This window comes from Cucurbita pepo, chromosome 8, assembly GCF_057944985.1.
Source record: "Cucurbita pepo subsp. pepo isolate OVF chromosome 8, ASM5794498v1, whole genome shotgun sequence".
Lineage (NCBI taxonomy): Eukaryota > Viridiplantae > Streptophyta > Magnoliopsida > Cucurbitales > Cucurbitaceae > Cucurbita > Cucurbita pepo.
Window position 1 is genome coordinate 2,479,146 of NC_141805.1, and position 14,471 is coordinate 2,493,616.

The window sequence follows — 14,471 nt, forward strand, 5'->3', positions numbered from 1 at the left end:
ATATTTGAATTAAGTGCATTTTTATGCAAAATATTGGAAAAATTTAAGATCAAATGTAAAAATATTAAATATTAAATATTATAAGTTAATTACAAAAACAATTTATTTATTTATTTATTTATTTTTCTCCGGGTTTTCTTTTGGGGCGCCAATCCCCTGCCAAAACCCTCACAGCGAAGCATAAACCTTAAGCCGGCACCGGAAGGAGCTCGAAAGCACAGCCATGGGGAAAGCCGATAACATCCTCCAAACTCTCGGGGACTTCACCAGCAAAGAGAATTGGGACAGTTTCTTCACCATCCGCGGCCATGGGGATGCTTTCGAGTGGTATGCCGAGTGGCCTCAGCTCAAAGATCCACTCATTTCCCACCTTCCTTCCCTCTCCCAAACAGCATCTCCTCAGATTCTCGTTCCTGGCTGCGGAAACTCCAGTCTATCTGAACAGCTTTACGACGCCGGCTTTCGATGTATCACCAATATTGATTTCTCTAAAGTTGCAATCTCCGATATGCTGCGCCGGAACGTGAGAGAACGCCCCGATATGCGGTGGCGCGTCATGGATATGACGAGCATGCAGGTAGCTAAGTTCTTGGAGTTAAATTTGATTGTTGAAATGTTTTGTGTTGGTGCGGGATTGATTTTAGAGCAACGGAATGAAATGCATCTAGTTTACGAACTCTAAGGCATCGAAATTCCTAAATTTGTAGCTCGTAGAATACGGACTCTGCCAAAATGAAATAAGAGGAAGTTTAGAAACTTTTTCTAATTTAAGAACCCACTGCGTCAGTTCTCTTTAATTCATTCTTGTTAGATATGAACTTTGATCAAATGAAATAAGGGGACGGATTTAGGTTATATTATACCGGCTAAAGAGTATCCGAGTTATGGCTGTTGGATGAAAGTGTCCCACATTGTATAATTTAGGGAATGGTCATGGGTTTATAATCTAAGAATACACTCTCCATTGGTATGAAGCCTTTTGGGGAAGCCCAAAGCAAAGCCATGAGAGCTTATGCTCAAATTGGACAATATCATACCATTGTGGAGAGTCGTGTTCGTCTAACAATGGCTACATTTCACTTCCATAGTCTTCTCCTTTTTCTGACCAGTGCTTTGCAGTTCACGAACGATACATTTGATGCTGTTGTTGATAAAGGTGGATTGGATGCTTTAATGGAGCCGGAAGTTGGTTCCAAGCTGGGAAGTCAGTACTTATCTGAGGTGCTAATTTAAAGTTATTGGGCTATCTTGACCTGATAGTTTAATTTGATTCTAATCAAGCAGTGCCATTTTATTATAGTTTCACTTCCTATAAAAAAGAGAAAAAAAAAAAAAAAATAGTTTGATCTTACTTAGATGGATTGTTTTTTCAGGTGAAAAGAGTTCTAAAACCAGGAGGAAAGTTTATTTGTCTTACATTAGCAGAATCTCATGTTTTAGGTACCATCTTAATAGATTTTTTCGCAGATCAACTCCGAGATTTTTTTTTTTTTGATGTATTATTTGGGGCAACGTTGTGTTGTGTTAGTATCGTGAAAAGTTTTTCACCTTGTTATTTTCTTCAGCTCGCCTTTACCAAATTTGCATTCTGATTTGTTGCTCCATCTGCAGGCTTGCTCTTTCCCAAGTTCCGTTTTGGATGGAAGATGAGTATTCATGTCATACCTCAGAAACCACCGAGTAAGCCTAATTTTCAAACCTTTATGGTGGTGGTGGAGAAAGATGAATCTACTGCATTGCACCAGATAGAATCTTCTTTAAATTTTTCTTTGCTCGATTCCCATGGAAATCAGGTTACGAATTGCCTTCTTCTTTAACTGTGAATTTGTGTTGGAATTTCATTTTTTTTTTTTTTTTTGTCTAGTATTGTTAGCAGAGTGATACTTTGTTCAAGTACTTATCATCTGGTGATTACCTTTCAACATGTTAATTTGGTTGAAAATTATTCATGATGTGAATGCTTCATCATATAAAGATATGTTATGCGGACCTTGGCTATTAATTTGCTAAGAGCTTGACTGAGGCTACTGATCTATTTTCAGACTCGTGAACTTGTCAAAACTCTTGAGAACGAGAATATAATTCGCCAAAAGTGTTCCAGTGGTGCCGATTTGCTGTTCTCTCTTGAAGACCTGCAACTAGGAGCAAAGGGGGATCTGCAGAAGCTTCACCAAGGCCGTCGGATTCAATTTACTTTAGGTGGACAAGGGACCTCTGTTTTCAGTTATAGAGCTGTACTTCTTGATGCTCGGGAACAGTCTGGCTCATTCTCGTATGAATGCGGAGTTTTTATAGTGCCTAAGGTCTTTTTCCTTGAGTCAAAGTTAATTTTATTAAAGAATCAAGATAATTCACTCGTTGCATCATCATGGAAGATTAACATTTTTTATTTGTCTAGATCCTTTGGACCTGTTAGTTGGATTCTTTTAATTTATGTTTGATTTGGAAAGGGGACTATTTTGCTATGATTGAGGTTTCCTGACTTCGCCTTTTTGTGATAAAGGCAAAGTTTGTGGCATGCTAGTTTCTTCTCGATTTTGTGGAGGTTTGGCTTGAGAGGTTTTGTGATGAGGTTTGGGAGCTAGTGAAATTTAACCCCTCTGTGGGAGTCGGTCACTAGGCCTTTTTGTAGTTATGAGCTTGGTCTTATTTTGTTGGATTGAAGTCCCTTTATGTAGCTTTTGGGACTTCCTTTTTGTTGGGCTTGTATCTTGTATGCCCTGTATTTCCTTTCATGCTTATCAATGAAAGCTCGGGTTCTTACCCAAAAAAAGAAAAAAACTATGATATAATGTAAAGCTTTGAATTTATTCTAGCTCAAAGGACTTAGTCACCTTATGGAGAAACTTGTCGTGCTGTTGAACTTCGTCAAACCATCTGTTTGTCAAAATGAATTTGTGAGATGGGTAAATTTTGAAAAAGCATCAAACTTCAGGCTTATTGTTGAAATATTTTTGTTCTGCATATCATGACCCTTGAACATTCTGAGGCACTGGTCACCCCCTGCGGAAAAAAGGAAGAAAATTATTAATGTAGGTTTTTTTTTTTTTTTTTTTTTTTTGTTATTTTGGACTTCATTCAGCATATAATATGTACATAATTGGAATCTTGCAAAGATAACAGGGAGGATGGAAATTAGAGTACATGTTTTTGGTCTACTTCCATTATTTTGCTTTGTTCATATGCTGGAATGCATCTAAGTGGATGGTTGAAATTTCCTTTGGTTGTTTCTGCTTTTGATGCACGTGGTATTGCAATACTTTTACATGTATAATGAATTGTTATTTTTCAGACCAGAGCTCATGAATGGCTGTTCTCTTCAGAAGAGGGCCAGTGGATGGTCGTTGAGAGTTCAAAAGCAGCTCGCCTTATAATGGTATTTGCTTGTTGAACATTGAAAGCTCTGTGCACATATTTCTATCTATAGTATTCGTTACACATATCACCTATTTTCTCAGATTCTATTAGATGAGACACAATCTGGAGCCAACATGGATGCTATTCAGGTACTATTTGCTTTGCCTCGAATTTTTCCGTTGAGGTATGAACTGATATTGCTAACTATATATACTTTTCACATCTTTGTTGGATTTTCAGAAAGATTTATCTCCCCTAGTTAAACAATTGGCACCGGGTGAAAATGACAGTGGATCTCAAATTCCGTATGTAACATAAACCCCTATGTTTTTCCTCCTGGCTCCCTTTCTTTCCTAAGATATACGTACTGTTCTTCTTTACCTCAATTGATAAATGGGAAGTATTTTGTCATTGTACTTAGTCTTTTATTTGTCATTATATCATGTTCTTTATAGTAAAGAAATTTTACATGTCACTATACACGTAATGACAGTTTAAAATCCTCAAGTTTTCTGAAATGTTGTGGTCCGGAGAACTGTGGTTGATTTAGAAAATTTAAGAGAAATCTTCATTGTGTACACCTTTGTTTTCATCTTGAAACTCAATAACGACTACTATTTGAAAGTTACTTGTGCTGCGCACTTACAACTTTGTTACTGGTCGATTATCAGTGATAAATATTTGACCCTTTATTTATTTATTTATTATAATAGTAATTTATTTTAATTTAAAATTTAATCTTCTTACAAGACAATCACAAGGAAAAAAAGTCACAAGGAAAATTTATTATAATAGAATGTTGATTGTTATTGTTGCAGATTTATGACGGCAAGTGATGGGATCAAGGAACGTAATTGTGTTTTTCAGGTCTCAAATATTTCTAACGCCTAGGGAAATTGGATATCATAAGTGTCCTCTTCCTCAATTCTTACTTACTTATCTGTAGGGTACGTCTACATTAACGGGATCGATAGTTGTTGAAGACGTGATATATGAACATGTAAGTAATGATGCCAGTCGCATCTTCCCAACGGGAGACTTGATATTTCGTCGCCTTATTTTCCAAAGAACAGAGAGTTTGGTGCAGTCGGAGGCTTTGTTGACAAGGGAAAGACTTCATGAGACAGTTTCTGGTCAGATGGACAGGAAAAGGTCTCATTCATCATCCAAATCGAAGAATAAAGGAAAGAAGAGACTGAATAAGGGTAACAAACTCTGAAATTTAGTTTAAATTATTTCGGTTAGGATGTAAACAAAAATGGTACTTCTCATTTCTTCACTAATTTTTTTCTGGTAAAAATCAGTCTATAAAACACTGATATTAGGCCGGTGTTAAAGTTGGGACTTATAGGATTGAAATTTAATTCAAGTAGGGCGTGTTAAATTTGGGCATAAATACAAAAGAGAAAAAGGGGAAAATGAATAGAAAAGGATACTGTTGGTAATCACAGCAACCCACGAAAACTTATGGGAATCAGGTTCTCACCGGGGTAGGTAGGCATTATAGAATGCAAGGTAGATTTTATACCCAACGTTCTCTGTCCCAAACAAGAGAATCCTAATTTTACTCCTGCGGGCATTTTGGGTTCCCATAAACTAAAGGAGACTTAAGAAAATTATTAGTAGGAACCTGCTGACCCCTTTATATCCCTTTTATATGCATAAGAAGTTGAGTTACGATTTAGTCTCCGTGCAAAGAAATTCTATGTGCTAATTGAATAGACTTGCTATACTATTGATCCATTTAACCTGTGGCCCTGTGGGGACCGGCCACGAACAAGGTGAGTATCCCCATTTAAATGGAGAATGAGGGAGAGGGTGGGGAGAGTTTGGGGATGAGGATTATACTACCCATCCCCCCCTCCCCCCCTCCCCCCACATTGGTTATTGATTGATTGATTGATTTATTTTTGTTTTTATTATAGTAAATAAGTTGTCGATGACTGCGTTGTATTATTGAAATTGTAAATTTTAAAAATTATGTTGGTTGAACATTATAATTATATTTTTGCTTATGGAATTTTATTGTTTTTATAAGGTTAATTTATAATCTTTACTTTAAATAGTTTTATTTAGAATTGTCCATTTAGAAGTTTTTTTTTTTTTTTTCTTCGGAAAGAATTGTTATTATAGTCGAGAAAAAATTTAAAAAGTAAAAAAATAAAAACAAAAATGGAGAACTTTCCTGTGGGGAACCTGCTCCTCGTGGAAAAAAAATGTAATTTTGTGGAGATGGGAATCGGAATATGTGGTGGGGATAGGAATGGGAAAGTCTTCCCCATGCTCGCCCCTGTCCTGTCTCAGTCCCTACCCCTGCACCTCTCTGTGGACATCTAGCTTTTCACATTCATTTTTTAAGCGTTGAGGTTTAGCTTTTTGTTGTTGGTTGAATAGAGGATTAGCATTTAAGTATTTAGAGTCAAATCATTGCTTTCATATCGCATTATTTTCTACTATTTTTTGTTTTTTTATTAAGCTAAATTCTAATCATATAATACAACCTTAGAGTCTAGCGCTTGTAATTTTAATTAATTTTCTTATTGTAATTGGATTTTTAAGTTCTAATTTTAGTGCAATAAGTTCTTACCATTTGTGTATTGAGGCTCGTGGATCAAGACTTAAATCCTAGGATGTCCCTAGAGTGCAGCACTGGATCTTACAGTTTTCCCCCTCTTCTCTTTATTTTTGTGCTGTTTTTCTTTTCCTTAGTAGCTTATGATTTAATTGCTGAGCCCAAAATTTGTGAATCCGATTAAACTACTCAAAGCTCAGATTTAACCCTAAATAATCCCAACAAAAGTTCCCACCTATCCAGCATCACTCTCACTTTGTTTTCTATCTTTTTCTGTTGTTGATATAATGTGACAGAGTCCAGTGACCAAATGAAGGTTTATCATTGCTATCTGGCAAGTTCTTATCATTTGGGGATCATTTCGGGGTTTATGTTGATATCTCAATATTTGGAGAGTGTAGCATCAGCTAGAACAACGGCAAGTTCACTGTCTTTGATCCTTCTATGATCTCTTCCTACATTGAAAGTGCAATGCAAACGTGCACTTTTCTACAATCATTTTTTCAACTTATGCATTATTTGTTTTTTCATGGAATCAAGTTTTAAGCTGTTAGAGAAGTTTGATGGTGGAAATTTAGGGTCTATTTGGAGTGACTTTCTAATTGCTTAAAAAAGAGTCATCTTAACCTGAATAACCACTTCTCAATTTTCTTTATGTAAACAAAGCATTATGTAGAGCTCCGCTCCTTCTATCTATGTCTTGTATGTGTGCCTTCCTCTCTTGTTTCTTTCCCTTTTCGACTGAATTTAACTAGCTGTTCTTGACAGGTGAATACAGTTGTCATTGGTCTTGGAGCAGGTTTGCTGCCCATGTTCCTCCGTGCATGCATGTCTTTTTTACACATTGAGGTAATTCTTCTCCTCTACCCCCTTAAAACATGGTGAATTTTTTCTTAAATTGTGATAAGTGTAAAATGATCCAGGTGGTTGAGTTGGATTCAACAATTCTCAAACTTGCAAGGGATTACTTCGATTTTACTGAGGATGCAGATTTGACGGTATTCATGCTACACCTATGTCTAATGTCTTTTTAACTCTTATTCTTATCAGTCTATACTTAGTATTTGTCTAATGTCTTTGGAGTAAGTTTGTTCTAAGTCTTGGTTTTCATGTAAGAAACATCAGCTGATGGTGTAGAACTGCCACCATTTAAGCTGATGGGGTAAAATACATCTCATCTTTGTAGTATATTTCTAACATCCTCCATCACCTATGACTTAAGGAACTAGATTGGGATGCGAAATTAGTGTATTATCTATATTCGTTCGGGAAAAATTAGCACGAACGGAGTTTGAGCTCTTCTATGAAGTGCGTTAAACTATCACTAGACCCAAAACTTTAAACCCAAAACTTTAAACTATAGGATTAAGGTAAATTTAATCTTTTTATTGCATCCTATAAGGAAATCTAAATTTATTTTTTCAGATCAAGCTACGCAAGCACTGCCTCATAACTTTCATCCATGCAATGAATTTTCTTTTTTCTTTTTTCTTTTTACTTCAATTCTTCAAGTTCTCTACAGAAATGCAGCGGAGTTGCTATTTCTGAATGCATTCTGCCATGTCGTAAATGTCAATCCTGTGCATATTTTGACTTGGCTTTGATTTAGAGCCATCTAGATTTATTCTGAAACTTTTCTACACTGCACTTTCATGTATAAGAACGAGGGTTATCCGTTGATATTTCAGGTACATATTGCTGATGGGATTCAGTTTGTTAGAGAATTCAGAAATTCTGGGGCAAAGGATTCATCAGCAATTGTTCTCGACAATGGAAACTCATCTCGTGTAAAACGTCGAGGAGATACGAAGATTGACATACTTATTATCGACGTGGATGCAACAGACTCAAGGTAGTCTGGACTATAATTTGTGTGATATTTGTCTTTTTTTTATTCTCTCCCTCTTTAAACTAAGCCTTCATTGAGAATTTGAAAGAAGGCACTAGGACAAAAATGAAATAAAATAAAAATCCCACACAAAATTCTGATATTCCTCTTGAGCTTTCTCATAACACAAGAAACAAGACTGCCACAAAATTCTTCCCTTGGGGCCTACCCAACCTATTTCAACCAACACCTCATAATAGTGAATTTGGAATAGTCAAACCTCTTCCGAGTTCTACTGAAATATGAAGTCCGCCTGGGGAAGGCTTGCATCAGGCTCCGTAGCCAATCGCTCCGATTCCATCTTCCACCCCGATATATGGCAAACATACCTGGGGGCAAACTCTCCGTGTAAGGACATCCCTGGGCCGGAAGCGCTATTTTTTCTTTTTCGTCACACTAGCAAATAAAATTGATCATATTTCGTATATCAGAAAAAGGAACGATCCGTCAGGTTCAGGATTGATCTTCCTCTTGAGCTTTCTCATAACACAAGAAACAAGACTGCCACAAAATTCTTCCCTTGTCCCACAGTCGGGATCAAGGAGCACCTCCTCAATCATAGCACCATACTCCCTACCGTAGAACCCCCTCTCATACAAAACCTATATTAGCTATAATGGGAAGAAAACTTCAAAACAAGACAACCAATTGTGCAAATTGAAAAAAGATAAACGAAGGTTCGAGAACATTCACGTGTAGACTCTCATTGTTTTTCTGACCTGTGTAGCTCTGGAATGACCTGCCCAGCAGCTGATTTTGTAGAAGAACCGTTTCTTCTAGCAGTGAAAGACACCCTCTCCGAGCAGGGTATTTTTATTGTAAACTTGGTCACGCGATCTCCGACCATTAACGATATGGTTGTCTCAAGAATGAAAGGAGTGAGTATAAACATTCTGGACTATGCAGTATTTGTCATAAAAAGAAGGCATGTATTTAAGCTTTGTTTTCAATTGCATCTTGAATGTGCTTCTTCTTGTGCAGGTCTTTAATCACCTCTTTTCCCTTCAACTCGAGGAAGAAGTGAATGAAGTGCTTTTTGCTCTTCCTTCAGAGTTCTGTATAAAGGAGGATCTCTTCAATGAATCAGCTCTTCAGCTTGAGAAACTTTTAAATCTGAAACACCCAGAAATCAAGCAAAGCATAGTTGATGCTACAAAGAAGATCAGATGTCTGAAGTAAAAAGCTAGCATTTTCACTGAAGAAGTAAGCTCATTTACTTTTAAAAATTATTGTAATGTACAGTAAGTTATATGTTTTCTTTAGATTTAAATTTATCATGGAAATGCTAGGGGGTTGAGATCTTACTTCCATCCTTCAGATTTCAATGATTTGCATTTTTGCTTAGAAAACATTTGGTTCATGAGATTAAGGTTTCATCTTTTCATCTCCAACGAGAATTCGGTCATCTACCATTTCCATCGTTTATGTAATGATGTTAGGCATGATCAATTATTCAAACATCTACCATTTTTATCTCCTACTAGAATGGCTAAAGCATGTTCATGCGCATCTCTTGATTAAGGTTTCACCTTTTCATCTCCAATGAGGATTCGAACCTCTACCATTTTTAATGTTCATGCGCAACTCTTGATTAAGGTTTCACCTTTTCATCTCCAATGAGTATTCAAACATCTACCATTTTTATCATTCATTTACATCTCCTACTAGAATGGTTAAATCATGTTCATGCACATCTCTCGACTAAGGTTTCACCTTTTCATCTTCAATGAGAATTCGAACATCTACCATTTTTATCGTCTATGTAATGGTGTTAGGCATGATCAATTATTGGAACGTCTACCATTTTTATCATTCATGTACATCTCCTACTAGAATGGTTAAAGCATGTTCATGCGCATCTCTTGACTAAGGTTTCACTTTTTCATCTCCAATGAGGATTCGAACATCTACCATTTTTATCGTTTATGTAATGATGTGTTAGGATAATGCATATAAGTAGACATCTTTTGAAATTTTGGTATCGATTGCAGATTCAACATTTAGTACTAGATGACCATATAGTTGGCTCGTCTAGTTCTTCGTTGAGTTGAGGGGCTCTTATATGCACTCAAAATTGACTCAGTTCTAACTCGATAGATTTAGAAGACAGATTTGGTTTTACGTTTTTGTTTTCTTTGCTTTGCTTGGTTATTATTCGATTGTAAAGGGCTGGTTTTTTCTTTCACCAATTTTGTAGGTCTCAAATCGAAAATCGATCATAGTCGAAGAAGTAGAAGATATTGGAAAACTTAGTTTTCCAAATTTGGTGATTTAATTTTTTATAAATGTTTTCTTCTGTAATGAAGATTTGTGTTGTTTCATATGTTTGGATTTTGAATAAATATTTAAAATATTTTAACATTTAGCATTTACTACGGATTCTTAATTATTCAATTTATAAGTAAAAGTTTCCCATTCAAATATATTGTAAATAAAATTTTCAATTAAATAGATAAATAATTTCAAGAAAAACTAACCTTCAATGTTAGATTAAATGATATGGTTATTACAAATAAAATAAGAGTTGAAAGAAAATAAATTAACATTTTTTTATATATTATTAAAATTAAATAGAGAAATTAAATTTATAGCTATTTTTCAACCATTTTAACAAATAAAGTGTCGTGTTTAAATTATAATTGAAAAATGAAAAAAAAAATACAAAAAAAAAAAAAAAAACTAATTCGAATTTAAAAAATACAATAATTAAAATGGACATTTTAAAAAATAAAAATAAAATAAATCATAAATATATAAGAAGAATAATAATTATTTAAAATATAGAAAACTGTGTGAGGTGCACACTGCACTATCAATGGGGGCGATGGAAGGGTCACGTCCGATGATTTGAATTCTCCGGTAGTGAAGTTCTTCGTCTTCAATCATTCGTCATCGCGCTGACCTCATCTTCTTCTTTTCCATTTTTCGATACTCTCTCTCTCTCTCTCTTCTTTGTGTTCATTTCTCCAAAAGATTTAGTTAAAAAGTGAAAAAATGATGCAAAATTTTTGCTCCAGAAAGTGGAGTGAAAAATGTTGCTGTCAAATCGTTTTCTTCTCCCCAATTTTTGTCATTTCAGTTCACCAAAAGCTTCCGTTAAAAAAGGTTATGAAATTCTACAGATCCGTCTTCCAATTGCAATATTATTCGATTTCCAGAGGGTTTTCACATCAATTTTGGATCATGTTTCGGGTCCTACTTCGAGAATCTAGACTTTCGAGTCAATAATGTCGCTGAGTAAGTCATTAATTTCATGGAAGCTTGCTTTTCTTTAGCTAATTGGTTGATCGTTTTCATGTCAATGCTCTGTATCTTCTTCTATTATGGCCGTCGCTTTCGCCTATTGTGGCCAATTTTTGTTTGTTTTAACTTCTGCTGTGCAGGTTGGACTTGGAAGAAGTTAAAATAGGTTGCTCGGTTTGATTTGGGAGTACAGTTTCGAGATTTCTAGCCTTTTCCTTAGGCTAATGGCTGTGAGTTTTCGAAAGTTCTCTACATTCTTCGTCATCTTATTTATAAGTTGCGAACTATTGGTATCCATGTTTTGGCCTCATCTTTGAACTTTATATGCATATTTTTATGATGGTTGAGGCTTTCAAGATGGTGTAATCTTGGAATTTCTGGAGGATTTGGTGCTATTTTGCATGTTTGATCTTTCTTTTTTTCGCTTTTCTTGTGTTCTGGCTGTTTATGGATGTATACAATGTAGAATCATATTCAATTGGTGTCGAGTTCAGAGATGAACAAGCTCGTTATTTCGTCGTTGATCTGACTATCTTGGAGTCCAGAACTGATTTGACCTTCTCTTCTCTAGCTTACCTTAATTAATGGGTTCAACCTGTAGGCTACTTTTAATTCTCTTTCCATGACGGAGTCTTTTGAACACATTATGTATCTTACTGAACTTTTTAAAGAAAAAGTAATTAGTTCTGTCTTTCTAAGACTTTGTCAAAGATTCAGTCAAGCCCGTTTCTCATGTCATAAAGAAGAGACCATTTCCACTCCAAGAATTCCTTTAAGATGTCCAATGCCCATGTTTATTGTTCTGATTCATGTGGGAAATCTTATTGATACACAATTCGTAGGCGGTACCATCACGGTAATAACACGAATTTGATACTATACTATTCAGAAACTATGGTAAGTAATTGGTATTACTTTTAATGTCATGGCTGACAGCCTGAAAGAAGATAGTTAACCTTATTTTCCACCATGAGCGAGCTCATCTTAAATGAGTTTTGAATTTGGTTTGCAATTATATATATATATAAATTTGTATGCTTCAAAGGTAAAACAATTTTCCTTCAGGTATACCCAACACACTTTAGAGATTTTCCTTCGGTGCCTCACCGTAAAAGGAGGGTCCGGTCTACGATGCAACAGTTAAACTACGTAGCCGGAAGGTGTAAGGAGTATGGGATTCTTTGGATCGTCATTTTCTTTCACATGGATGGTTTTGTAACCTTTTCATAGATTTGTTACCATCTAGCTTTTAGGGACTATAAGGAAATTCCTTGCCGGAAGTTTTGAGAAGTTGCAGGAATCTGCTTGAATTGGGTGAATTGCATGTAATTTTTAGAATATGCATGAATTTTAGGCATGAATTCAATCCAGTTTAGAACCATAAATCTAGTTTCTTTGCTTATGGTTGGTCCACTGAAAATGATTTAGTAAGAATGAAAGACATTTTCATCTTCCCCTGCAGCAGAGTTTGCAAGTACCAAAATTTGGGAAGTGGGATGATGGGGAGGATGTCCCGTATACGACCTATTTTGACAATGCAACAAAGGCTAAATCCGAGAGGTTGAGTTCCAATGATCCTCTTCCCCGAGTGGAGATTTCGGAGCAACACAAAACTCGAGAAGGTGTTGTGAAGAGGCAAACAGAGTCTCCATCTCACCGGGATGGTTCGGAACTGCCTGGTCAAGATTATGACAGTTTAAAATCAACCACGAGTCGGGGTCAACAAGCATTAAGGCAAAAGTACACTCAAGAAGATTTGAGCTTGGAAGATGGTAACACGAAAAAACGCCTTCAATCTCCTTTGGACCATCGAACAAGAGGTCACGTTAGCTTTAACTCCCCTCTTCATCAACGCCAGGGGAACAACACGGCCACTGTGAGAAATGGCGCAGCTTCTGATGGAAACATAGAAAATCCATCTCTCCAAACACGACAGCATCCAAGGACCGAAGCAAAAAGCATTGTACCATCTTCGCCGTTACGTGACCGTAGGGCTTCAAGCTCACCTAAAGGAGGTTGTCACGATGGTATAACTCCCTTGACTCCTGGAAGATCACGTCAACAATCCGCTCCTCGGGGCATTGAAACTGTAGTTTCTTCTTCTCATTTCCTTTTTTTTGTGTTTAATTGCACAAATAGAGAATCATCAAAAGATTTTGGAGATAGTAACAATCAACCAGGGTAAAGGTTGATAAAGAAAATGGTGTTTTGAGTGTCTGAATTTCCAGATTTGTTCTTTAGGTATTATCAGGTCTTTTAAACAAAAGCTGCCTAGAATTTGCTGAAATCAAATAATTCATGACTTTGAATGACATGATCTCTTATGTTTGAGCTTGCAGCCTGATCGTAGTCCCACAGTTCCAAGATTTGGTGACTGGGATGAGAGCGATCCAACATCGTCTGAGAACTACTCAAGTATTTTCACCAGAGTACGTGAGGAGAGACAAACTGAGGAAGAAGGAGGTTTTCCGGTGGGGACTAACATTTCTCATGCTGACGGTCGTAATCAATCCGATGCCGAAAATTCTAAGGTACATAAATCCAAGTCAATAGATTACGATAAATTTAATCTTTCCCTTATTGAGGACTTAAAAATTGCACAATGTTGAAGAAGTGGTTATTAATATTCGTTACAGTGATTTGATAACTCGATCTCTTGCTTTGATATCATGTAAAATCACCCAAACCCGCAAAAACAAATTTTTGGGTTCGGTGATTCAACCACAATTGTCTTGTTTTCAACACCTTTTCACCACAATTTAGCACATGTTTAGCCATTTTATGCGAACTTTTAGGTGGAAAAAGTTAAAAATCTTTTTTCCTTCAATATTTTCTACGGAGTTGGTAAAAGTTTAGTGATTTATTCTTTGCCTTTGGTACAGAAATGTTGCTGTTTTCCATGGGGAAAGTGACTGCGGGGAAGTTTTTGTTCTTCCAGTAAGGAATGAAAATGATGAGAAATTGTCGTCTAATGGAAACCCGCGTGCCAGCAGGTACGAATCGATAACCATTCTGGAGGAGTTAGAATTTTGAGTGATTTCAAACTTTGATTGATTGATTGATTTTAAGTGTATTTGTTATTTAGTATTCCTTGAAATAGAATGATTGGTTTCAAATCCTATTTTACTTACATAGATGAATTTGTGAAATTACCATTTTACTATTATTTTGCATATTATTAGTGAAGTTCTTATTGTTTTTCTTATTTCTAGTGGTTATTCACCAATTTAACGGCATCGAACTCATTTTATTTCAATGGATGTACTTTTATAAATAGGCAAACACACTACGATGTTGAATTAAGTAAAGCTTCTTTGGTAAAAATTTACACGACATGTTAGGTTTCTATTAACAATTAAAATCTGGACTTTGAGGAATGTGAACCAATGTCTTCCACTCACACTTAGTGTA

General features: G+C 35.9%; 2 protein-coding genes across 6 annotated transcripts; both read left to right on the forward strand.

The window, feature by feature from the left end:
* The first annotated feature begins 122 nt into the window (after nucleotides 1-122).
* LOC111800926 (S-adenosyl-L-methionine-dependent methyltransferases superfamily protein) lies at nucleotides 123-10,189 on the forward strand. 3 transcript variants are annotated; one of them, XM_023684847.2, is made up of 17 exons: nucleotides 123-577; nucleotides 1,120-1,221; nucleotides 1,374-1,440; nucleotides 1,612-1,793; nucleotides 2,043-2,303; nucleotides 3,293-3,376; nucleotides 3,459-3,506; nucleotides 3,598-3,662; nucleotides 4,176-4,224; nucleotides 4,304-4,562; nucleotides 6,226-6,347; nucleotides 6,698-6,778; nucleotides 6,853-6,927; nucleotides 7,618-7,781; nucleotides 8,545-8,695; nucleotides 8,799-9,020; nucleotides 10,015-10,189. In XM_023684847.2, exons 1-16 carry the CDS (start codon nucleotides 224-226, stop codon nucleotides 8,994-8,996), a joined length of 2,262 nt encoding a protein of 753 aa, XP_023540615.2. In that variant the 5' UTR covers nucleotides 123-223; the 3' UTR covers nucleotides 8,997-9,020; nucleotides 10,015-10,189. The 3 variants fall into 3 exon arrangements, with proteins under 3 accessions (XP_023540615.2, XP_023540614.2, XP_086982411.1); XM_023684846.2 differs by lacking the exon at nucleotides 10,015-10,189 and having other exon boundaries at nucleotides 8,799-9,297; XM_087126285.1 differs by lacking the exon at nucleotides 10,015-10,189 and having other exon boundaries at nucleotides 448-577; nucleotides 1,110-1,221; nucleotides 8,799-9,297.
* Nucleotides 10,190-10,633: 444 nt separating this feature from the next.
* LOC111800928 (RPM1-interacting protein 4) lies at nucleotides 10,634-14,235 on the forward strand. Of its 3 annotated transcripts, XM_087125981.1 has the most exons (6): nucleotides 10,634-10,676; nucleotides 10,940-11,054; nucleotides 11,201-11,290; nucleotides 12,523-13,149; nucleotides 13,400-13,591; nucleotides 13,943-14,235. In XM_087125981.1, exons 3-6 carry the CDS (start codon nucleotides 11,285-11,287, stop codon nucleotides 13,970-13,972), a joined length of 855 nt encoding a protein of 284 aa, XP_086982107.1. In that variant the 5' UTR covers nucleotides 10,634-10,676; nucleotides 10,940-11,054; nucleotides 11,201-11,284; the 3' UTR covers nucleotides 13,973-14,235. The 3 variants fall into 3 exon arrangements, with proteins under 3 accessions (XP_086982107.1, XP_023540619.2, XP_023540617.2); XM_023684851.2 differs by lacking the exon at nucleotides 10,634-10,676 and having other exon boundaries at nucleotides 10,713-11,054; nucleotides 12,526-13,149; XM_023684849.2 differs by lacking the exon at nucleotides 10,634-10,676 and having other exon boundaries at nucleotides 10,714-11,054.
* The last annotated feature ends 236 nt before the right edge of the window (nucleotides 14,236-14,471 follow it).

What these genes read in the sequence shown, in the direction of transcription:
- LOC111800928 (XM_087125981.1), top strand. An exon ending in CTCCTCGGGGCATTGAAACT is followed by an intron (nt 13,150 to 13,399) that starts GTAGTTTCTTCT and finishes TTGAGCTTGCAG; the next exon opens with CCTGATCGTAGTCCCACAGT. An exon ending in CCGATGCCGAAAATTCTAAG is followed by an intron (nt 13,592 to 13,942) that starts GTACATAAATCC and finishes CCTTTGGTACAG; the next exon opens with AAATGTTGCTGTTTTCCATG.
- LOC111800926 (XM_023684847.2), top strand. Translation starts at nt 224, where the DNA reads ATGGGGAAAGCCGATAACATCCTCCAAACTCTCGGGGACTTCACCAGC. An exon ending in GAAGTCAGTACTTATCTGAG is followed by an intron (nt 1,222 to 1,373) that starts GTGCTAATTTAA and finishes TTGTTTTTTCAG; the next exon opens with GTGAAAAGAGTTCTAAAACC. An exon ending in AACGTAATTGTGTTTTTCAG is followed by an intron (nt 4,225 to 4,303) that starts GTCTCAAATATT and finishes ACTTATCTGTAG; the next exon opens with GGTACGTCTACATTAACGGG.